This window comes from Nerophis ophidion, linkage group LG23 (genome assembly GCF_033978795.1).
Source record: "Nerophis ophidion isolate RoL-2023_Sa linkage group LG23, RoL_Noph_v1.0, whole genome shotgun sequence".
Taxonomy (NCBI): Eukaryota; Metazoa; Chordata; class Actinopteri; order Syngnathiformes; family Syngnathidae; genus Nerophis; species Nerophis ophidion.
In genome coordinates, this window is record NC_084633.1 from 30,500,880 (window position 1) to 30,511,311 (window position 10,432).

At 37.4% G+C, this 10,432-nt stretch overlaps 1 protein-coding gene across 11 annotated transcripts in view; it reads right to left on the minus strand.

Moving 5' to 3' along the window:
• LOC133541048 (uncharacterized) overlaps window positions 1-10,432 on the minus strand; it is a 67,796-nt gene that overhangs the window by 32,321 nt on the left and 25,043 nt on the right. For 7 of the 11 annotated variants that reach the window (XR_009803782.1, XM_061884102.1, XM_061884101.1 and 4 more), the window contains exons 4-9: window positions 8,846-8,983; window positions 8,669-8,771; window positions 8,509-8,520; window positions 7,363-7,383; window positions 5,969-6,085; window positions 5,801-5,898 (exon numbers count right to left, since the gene is read on the minus strand). Coding sequence is in view for 10 of the 11 variants with exons in the window: in XM_061884102.1 (XP_061740086.1) it covers window positions 5,801-5,898; window positions 5,969-6,085; window positions 7,363-7,383; window positions 8,509-8,520; window positions 8,669-8,771; window positions 8,846-8,983 (489 nt within the window). In the remaining variant the exon portion in view is untranslated. Of the gene's footprint in view, window positions 1-4,961; window positions 5,020-5,800; window positions 5,899-5,968; window positions 6,086-7,362; window positions 7,384-8,508; window positions 8,521-8,668; window positions 8,772-8,845; window positions 8,984-10,432 lie in introns of all 11 variants that reach the window. The other 4 variants (XM_061884106.1, XM_061884105.1, XM_061884107.1 and 1 more) reach the window with 1 other exon arrangement.

Here is a 10,432-nt window from a genome sequence, read left to right on the forward strand (position 1 = left end):
AATGTTTGTCATAAAGTATTATGAACTTGTTTAAGAAATGTTCATATGCTTCATCAACCTCTTTTTCATTGTACACATTGTCCCAATCTTGCTTTTGTAGCTCCATTTGAACCTTTTTTTTTTAACTCCTTCAACATTTGTAGAAAACTCCTGTGGATGTACTACCAGTCTGTGGTTGCCAGTGTTCTGTTCTACATGGTAGTGTGCTGAGGGGGCAGTACATCTAAGAAGGACAGCTCCAGACTTGAGAAACTGATCAGGCGGGCCAGTTCTACTATCGGAATGAAACTGGACTCACTGGTGACAGTGGCAGAGAAGAGGACTGTTGACAAACCAGTGAGCATCCTGGATGATGCCAGTCACCCTCTGCATAGCGTTATCAGTAGCCAGAGGAGCCTGTTCAGTGCTAGACTGCTTCATCCCAAGTGCAGGACTAATAGACTCAAAAACTCCTTTGTCCCACACGCCATTAGACTGTAAAACTCCTCTCTGGGGCGGGGGGCGGGGGGTACTAGGATGACAGGGGATGCAAAACAATAACAGTGCAATCCGTTTTCATAACATGGTCACTACTGCCTACTTTGTCTTGTTATAGTCTTATTTTACTGTTATATTTGTATTCCCATTGTTGCTTTTTATTTTTTATTCTTATTGTAATATTTCTTTATTTTGTTTCCATTTAAACCCCCATTATTTACTTTTTATTAAATTGATTTCAACTCTTTACACTGCTGCTAGAATTGTAATTTTCCTGAAGGAATCAATAAAGTACTATGCATCTATCTATTTTGAAAGCAATCGTTCTCTTCTCTGTGCACAGTCTTTGAAATGTCCTTTTGTCTTCCATGTTGTTATTGCAGTTTCCATCATATATTTTAAAAACTGGCAGATGATCACTAACGTCGGTTATAAGTAGACCACTTGTAGTGTTATCAAAATCACTGGTAAAATATTATCAATAAGCGTGGTACAGTGTCCTGTGATTCTGCTTGGCTTTGTGATTTTAGGATACAAACTGATGCTGTACATTGTATCAATGAAGTCATCAGACTTTTGCTTGTTAGGGTTCAAAAAGTCAATATTAAAGTCACCGCATAAGAAAATTATTTTTTTACCATTGTCCATGTAAATTGCCTTGATCCATTCTTCAAATGTGTCTATACTTGACTTAGGTTCCTCGGTATATACAACTGATTACTATGTTTTTGCTATTTTCCTGACATATTTCAATGGTAATACATTCTAAGATATTATTTATAGCAAATGTGTTTTTTACCACTTTGTAGTTCAGGTTCGTCATCACATACACAGCTACTCCTCCTCCATTTTGGTTGGTTCTGTTAATGTAGTTGAGTTCATATCCTTCCAGATCAAAATCCATTCCTTTTTTATCATCAATCCATGTTTCTGTGACGGCGATCACTCTGAAGGGTTCGTTGATGTGTTCCAAAAAGTTCTTAATGTTGTTGTAGTTTGCATACAAGCTTCTGCTATTAAAATTAATCATTGACAATTTGTTATCACTTTTAATGATGCTATTGTATTGCTCATCTGTGTAATAAAAACAATTATTACTAATGTGGGAAAAAAAATTGTATCTGGATCTATATCGTTTTTTAAATCCTGGTTTTTGTGCTCTTTGTTGCAGAAGTTTTGTAGTTCCATATTTCCTTGCTCAACAATCTTTGATGTCGTTTCAATAATCTCTATAAGTGTAGATGGATGCAGTCCTGAATCTAGGTCTTCTTTTTTAGTTGTCCCTTGCAGCGTAGTAGTGTTGATGTTGAATTTAGGTGCTTGTTTTCTGTCAGAGTCCATTATCATCGTTGTTGAGGAAGCTGTGTAAACTTAAATTTTGTCCAGGTCCTTGATATCATTGACAACAATTACTCTTGCTTCTGGACCTCCATTCAGTTTAATGTAGATTTTACAGTTGGCGCTCCAAGTTCCCTGGATTTTTCCCTGCTTTCTCAAGTCGCGTGCTTTCTTGGCGATTCCAGCATTACGTTTAGTGAGATGCTCAGTCATGTACACATTTGTTCCCTTCAGCTTCTTTCCCAGTCTCAGCAATGCCATTTTAGATTTTCTGTTTACGAGTTTCACGAGCACGACTGGAGTGGCGTTGTTGTTTCTTCTGTTCAGTGGGATGCATGTTTTGATGGTATTAATGTTGATTTCAATTTCCTTTGATTGCAGAAAGTTGACCACTTGCTGTTCTGCTGAGACAAGATTCATTTCATCTGGTTCACCTTCATTATTCACAGCCTTCGCATAGGATCTTGGTTTAGTTCGGTGCCCTGTCACGAGGATATCATTCATTTGGTTATCCTGCTCCATTTAATCTATGATATTCCACAGCTTCTTGAAGGGTCTTCATTTGTTGGTGCATATCTTCTTGAAAGGTCTTCAATTGTTGGGACATATCATAGACTTCATTTTTTCTGGTGATGATTTGAGTTTGCAGACTTTCAATATTTTGCTGCAGACTTTTCACATCTTGTTTGTGTTCTTCTATTGCTTTTTTCAGATCTTTTTTAATTTCTTTAATTTCTTCTTTCATTTCTTTCCAATCTTTTTTTAATTCATGGAGTATATTTAGTAGTACTCCTTCTTGATTCCCATCATGTCCTGTGTCCAGTCTCAAATCTTGGTCCCAGTTGTGTCCTGTGTCGGCTGACACCGAAGGTTTCGGGCTTTCAGTCTTCCCTTTAGCTTTTGGCACCGTGGCAGATCGATGACATCAGTGCCTCTTGTGTCTTAAACGGCAGTTACTTTAGGAACTTGCATCACGTTTAACTTGTTTGTTCCAACAATGCGTACCTTGTGTTGTTCACAGAACAATTTGAGGTGTTAGTCTGTCAACTTATAACACTATGCGACGTTGGAAGCACTTTAAAACAGCTGTAAACTCGCCGTAGCTTTTGGTTGCTAGGCAACCGCTTTGAGCTGCGGTAAGGCGCCGATGGCTTGAAGCAAACGTCTCATCCAACTTGCCTTATTTCAGCGTATCAGTGCCTCACAACTGACTAAAATGAGGTCAAGGATGCCAGGTGACTCTCCCGTGGCTGTGATCGCAAATCAGTTGTCAAAATCTTCAGAATAAACAAAAATTCCAGTAGCAAAAGCAGAGCCTGTTTCTTCAGCGTCCTTTCTCATGAACAGGAAGTGACGCTTTTAACCCTCAAACCAGCTTCAGACACCTATGGTCCAGCAATTCAGACTGCCTCTGTCCTCACACCCAAAACTAAGCTTTGCACAATTTGCTTCTGTTCATCTGCACCCGGGAAAATTCTCCCAGACCACATCACAAACCCAAACACACTTGAATCCTTAAAAAACAACAACCATTTTTTAACACAAAATCCCCTTATAAGCTCCTTTTTTTTTTGTAAGCTGGGTGGTGGTAGAGTGTATATTGTAGCGTCCTGAAAGAGTTAGTGCTGCAAGGGTTTCTGGGTATTTGTTCTGTTGTGTTTATGTTGTGTTATGGTGTGGATGTTCTCCCGAAATGTGTTTGTCATTCTTGTATGATGTGGGTTCACAGTGTGGCGCATATTTGTAACAGTTTTGAAGTTATTTATACGGCCACTCTCAGTGTGAGCTGTATGGCTGTTGACCAAGTATGCATTGCATTCACTTGTATGTGTGAAAAGCCATAGAAATTATGTGACTGGGCCGGCACGCAAAGGCAGTGCCTTTAAGGTTTATTGGCGCTGTGTACTTCTCCCTACATCCGTGTACAAAGCGCCGTTTTAAAAAGTCATACATTTTACTTTTTGAAACCGATACCAATAATTTTGAAACAGATACCGATAATTTCCGATATTACATTTTAAAGCATTTATCGGCAGTCCAATATTATCGGACATCTCTAGTTGTATGGGTTGGGTTACATAAACTCATGCTGTACACTGTACATTAGTACATTTCATGGTTATTGACCGGAATTACTAAATTTGACCACAAGATGGCGGAAAATTTACAACAAGTGTTCCGACAGATATTTAGGGTTCAGCTGGAAATACCTCTCAAGCCAGACTCCAGAATTAAACTTGTGCGGGGCAGACTTAAAGGGGAACTACGCTTTGTTTGGAGTTTTTCCTATTCACAATCCTTATGAGAGACAAGGAAACAAATTTTTTTTTTTTGCATTCTAACATGTAAAAATCATCTCATTCTTGGTGGCTAGCAATGTAGCTGATGGGTGTAATCAATTCTACCTCTAAATCACTTTCAAATTGCATCCAAAAACCAGCAACAACACTTAATATAGGTTCCGTAACCTGTATAATAACCAAACTGTAGAGACATTGTTATTGTAAGAACAAACACTGAGGAACTTTTTTTCTAGCGTAGTAACACAATGGCGTGCTACGCTACGGTATTAGCCGTAAAAGCTAGCTACGAAAATATATAAGTTAGCTTCTACGTCAGTACAAAGTGCGTTTAAGTTTGTACAGCACAACCAAATGCGATAAGACACCAATCTGTATGGAGTGAAAAACATGAACAATCATGTTACATTATCTGTAAAATATTAATTATTTTTTCTGTTTGTACACAGCTAACCAACAGCGTATCTACTGCAGTTGTACTGACACGCATGACGTGCTGCGTGTATCATGATCAATATTAAAGTTTGACTCACTCGATGGACAGTTTTCTGTTTAGCCTAACTGGCCAGGGACGTTTTTTTGCAGTTTATTTCGGTAAGGACTCCATTTATGTAAAAATAGCTTGGCTTCAAATTCCACATTTTGCAGATTTAAATCACTTTCACCTCACTCTCTCGGCTTCCGGCTGCTATAACGTCCCCCCTATACCTTTGTGCTGGCTTCTAAAAGCAGTAGTTCCTCCTCCATAAATCCAGATTCAAAAAGACAAGATTGTGAATCCTCATTTGTACAAAAATAGTCTTCCTTGTGGCTTGTTACAGAATCCGCCATGTTTAAAAGACACACCTGCCTTTGTTTCCGGAAGTAGGACACACATGTGTTGCCAGAATTTGCATGTGCGTTGCTATGAAAAGAAAACAAATACGAAAAAAATCATTTCTGGTGATGCATAAAATGACCAAAGAACGGTAAATATTGTACATATTGTTATGAAGGTGTCTGTTACTACATTATACATAGATTTGCAGTGTGTATATTGTACATACCGGTATTACATATTGTTATGAAGGTTTCTGTTACATTTACATTATATATATATATATATATATATATATATATATATATATATATATATATATATATACTTGCAGTGTGTATATTGTACATATTACATATTGTTATGAAGGTGTCTGTTAATACAATATATATATATACTTGCAGTGAGTATATTGTAATTATTACTATGAAGTTTTCTGTTACTACATTATATATATACTTACAGTGTGTATATTGTACATATTACTATGAAGTTTTTTGTTACTACATTATATATATATACTTACAGTGTGTATATTGTACATATTACATATTGCTATGAAGGTGTCTGTTACTACATTATACATATACTTGCACTGTGTACGTATATAAAACAATGGAGAAGTTTTAAGTTGTTTTAGAGGGCTTTGAAGGCTACAATGGTGACTGACATTAGGTGCAGCGTTTTTTTAACATCTTTAAGAGCCTAAAAAATAGAAAAGGACATGCGTTATTGTCTCTCATAATGATTGTGAGCGAAATACGAAATCCCCCCAAAAAATGCAGTTCCCCTGTAAGACGCCGGCGGGCCGCACTTTAACACGAATAATTTAAAGCTTATTGGAATGAGAACATTTTTCTTGACTCACCTGCCTCGTCTGACGACGCATGTAAAAGTACACGGCCACAGGCAGCACCAGGGAAAGACTTGAAAAGAGCCCCACCAGTACTTCCAGGGTGAACACGTCTGGGGAAAGAAAGACAAAAACATGGACAAAAATCTCCTATCCTTTCTACTCGCGCCTTAAAATACTTACAGCTGCTTTTACTTGCTTGTTCGTTTTCGAGCTTTGCATTTTCTGCCGTGACCCCCAGTGATGCTGCCAGTGGGCTTGTCGTTGTTGACGGCGTTGTCGGCACAGGCGGCGTGAACCCTGGTGGCAGAATACACGACAGGAAGTCAAGATATTACAAGGGGTACTAATAATTTTATCACATGCAATTCATTTATTGGTTGCTTTTATTGTCACTTTTTCTATTCTTACTATGTAAGATTCAGAAGGATAAATATTAAATATTGTTTTGTATGGATTGCACTATTTAATTAAATTATACCAATTTGAATATTTTCATACCTACAGTATCAACATCACGCATCAAATGTGGCTGCTTCACTCTTGTGTTTTTTTTCCCCCACAACATACGTGAATTATTCAACATTCTTAATTTCTGACTGCTTCCTCACCAATATCACATCTCCACAGCGGCCAGCCTTCGGGGTGAGCGATGTCAAAGGAAAAGCGCGTTCAATCTTAGCCGCGACAATCAAGCATAATATCAAGTTGTGATCGATTGAGTCGTGGGTTATTAGAGACTAAAAAAGCATTTTTGTCAGTATGCATCGTGACAAAAACAACAAAACTGATTAGACGGATGGATGTCGATAGCAAAATGCACACTGATTGGTATACACAAGCGATGGAGATATCAGCAGAATTTTTTTTAATTAGAATGAGTCATATCTTTAAATATAAGACCCATTGTGTGAATTTGTTTGAACTATTTAATTAGGATTATTTATTTCTTGTAATAATGGCTGCAGTGTTGTCAAATGTATTATGTAATACAAATATGACTGTTAGTTGTTTTATTAACAGCTAATAATTGATAATTACAATTATAAAAAAATAAAACCTTATATTTATATCGCGCTTGTCTAAATACTCAAAGCGCTCACAGAGAAGTGCGACTCAACATTCATTCACACCTGGTGGTGGTAAGCTACATCAGTAGCCACAGCAGCCCTGGGGGGCATCATACAAAACAGGAACACTTTTTATTGTAAATGTTTAATATTAATAAGATTATTGCCCAAAAAAATTGTGTAAAAAAACACACACCATATATCTCTGCTGCCATTTAGGAATACAGGTGTCTGTGGTTTTAAGTTGATATATATTTGTTATAATTGTATTATTAATTAATGAACTTATTTTTTGTAATTTATGTATTTTATTATTACATCCATTCATTTTCTACCGCTTGACCCTTATTATTATTATTTTTTTTTTAATGTTGTAAATTTCATACAATTGAAATTTTTTTGTTACTTGTTGGTGGGGGGCAACTGCATTTGATGTATTTTTGACCATTACTGTTAACGGCATGTGTCTAAAAAACAAATAATTGTTTGAAAAATAAAAACACTTACCAAATAATGGACAAACACTGTCTGCAGGGGGGAAAAAACAAGGTAAGGAAATTCCTAACTACAAACAAGGGAATTCCCAATTAGTACAGTTTACGTCAGCCCTGCTGGCTCCAAAACGGGCCAAAAAGGGTCATTTCAATTACAAATCGCAGCTGGTTTATGTTGCGGCATTGTTAAGTAATTCCAACATAACTAACGCCAATAAAACACACGCACAGTGAGCTTCAAAATAAAAGCATAACACTTCTAACCTGCATTCTACCACAATAGCTAAAAAAAATTGCACTTACCATATGAATTTTTTTAATGCCAGCCAAATGTCGATGTCAGACAAACAGTTACAAAGGCATCGACATAACCTTCGTCTTGTGTAAGGGTCGGCACCGACCCGTTTTATTTTTTCAAATGCATAAAACAACCATATAAATTTATTTTTTTGCATGAATGCTTTCTGACTTTGTCAGGAACCTCTATTTCAACAAAATAAAACTTTTCTTTTTTCTCCACTAAATTATAAAATGCTCTGGTTGAAATTATGACCTTGGTGTTGTAAGGGTCGGTTTTGACCCAGTTCTAAAAATAAGATTATCAAACAATAATTAGAGCCAAAACTGAACACACTGAAAGCCAGCTCCTCTATCAATCATGTGAGCTTTAGGGGATTCTCATTTTACCTTGTTATCCGGTACAAAAACAAAAACAGACGGGCATGTCCAGACATGTGAGGTCAATTCATTATAAAAATATTAAAATTAAAATAATTTATTTAAGAGATGTGTTCTAATACTCCTCAGTAATAGTCAGGTAACACAACAACCTTTTATTTATTTATACGATTCCCTTAAGGTTCATTTGACCATTTTTTAAAATTGAAAACGAGGGGTAAACTGACAAAAAAAGGCAAAATGGCCCACACCAAATATATTAAAACCAATATGTTCATGGATAAGGAAGCCTAACAAGGTAACCAAGAGATGAGAAACAAATTGGATGATAGATAATTGTTTTTAGTGTATTTCACAGCTGATTTAAGAAAACCGACCCATTAACATAAGAGATGGTAACAGAAAACTAACACAAGACGAAGGTTAAACGGGACAATTTTGTCATATATTGTAATAAAGAAAACATTTTTCATATACTCACCATATTCACAGCCTGCAGTACAGGAGGAAGAAACAACAAAAAAAAAGGTCAGATATTGGATGTCAGTGAATGAATGGCCCTCTAATACAGTCAATAAGGGCAGAGACTTATGACTAAATGAGATGATTACAAATTCACAAGCTCTCGTTGATGCTGTTACCATTTATTGACTTATGGGAGGCCATGGCAAGTAGGCACATTAAGTGGTGCCTATGGACTGTGGCGTTCCACGCAGGTGTGCAGTCTTCATTTTTTTCTGTACCCTGAAGTGAAAAGGAGCAGGTGATTTTGTGCGAAAGGACCGACTTATCGTGATCACACATGCAAACTCACTCACTCTTTTGTTAAAGCAGTCTCCCCGCACATTGTCCATAGAAGTTTTCTGCCGACTGTATTTCTCAAACGTGCACTCGGCCACGTCCATGACGTTCTTTGGGATCACGAGGTCCACCATTTCCATTACAATGTTGTTTTCCTGTGGGACAGACGTCCAAAAATTAAACACACGCCATAACCGTAAAGGATCCTTTCCGCAATAAATATAATTAACTGAAGGCTTCAAGGAACTTTATTGTGTTGCCAGCATAAGACACATATCTTGGCAAATGGGACTTTTTAAAAATGTTTGTCTATGGCAGTGTTTTTCAACTTTTTTTGAGCCAAGGCGCTTTTTTTCTTTGAAAGAAATCCGGAGGCACACTACCGCAGAAATCATTAAAAAATCAAACTCAGTTGATAATAAAAAGTTGTTGTCGCAATTGTTGGATATGAATTTAAACCATAACCAAGCATGCATCAATATAGCTCTTGTCTCAAAGTAAGTGTACTGTCACCACTTGTCACATCACCCCCTGACTTATTTTGAGTTATTTGCTGTTTTCCCATGCATAGTGTTTTAGTTCTTGTCTTGTGCTCTTATTTTGGTGGCTTTTCCTGTTTTGTTTGGTATTTTCTTGTTGCAGTTTAAAGTTAAAGTACCACTAACAGTCACACACACACTAGGTGTGGTGAAATTTGTCCTCTGCATTTGACCCCTCCCCTTGATCACCCACTGGGAGGTGAGGGGAGCAGTGAGCAGCAGCGGTGGCTTCGCCCAGGAATCATTTGTGGTGATTTAACACCCAATTCCAACCCTTGATGCTGAATGCCAAGCAGGGAGGAAATGGGTACCATTTTTATAGTCTTTCGGATGACTCGGCCAGGGCTTGAACTCACAACCTACCTATCTCAGGGCGGACACACTAACCACTAGGCAACTGAGTAGTCATGTCTTCCTTTGAGCGCTATTCCCCACATCTGCTTTTGTGTTAGCAATCAAGAATATTTAAGTTGTTGCCATCTTTTTTTGTGTGGACATTGTTGATTGTCATGTCATGTCCGGAAAAATGTACTGGTATTTTTTAGAAGCAGTATAGTACCGTTTTTAATTCATTAGTACTGCGGTACTACAGAGACGTAGAATCTAGGCAAATTGTCGAATATATTCGGAGCGTCAGGTTCAAAATGGCCGACTGTATTTGTGGCATTTTGTGATGTTTAGAAGGTATTTTCACATTTTTGGCGCGTTATAAATACGATTGGATATGGTTTTAATGAATACAATGAAACAATTAGTCATATAAAGACAACTTGTTTTTCCTCTCTACTGCACTTTGTGTGCCTTAATAGCATACTTGTCAACCTTGAGACCTCCGAATTCGGGACTTTGGGTGGGGGGGATTTGAGGTGGGCGGGGCGGGCCGGGGGCTGGGTTAAGGGGGGAGGAGTATATTTATAGCTAGAATACACTGAAATTCAAGTATTTCTTTTATATATATGTATATATATGTATACATATATATATATATATATATAAAAACATCCATCAATTTTCTACCGCTTATTCCCTATGGGGTTGAAGGCGGCGCTGGTGCCTATCTCAGTT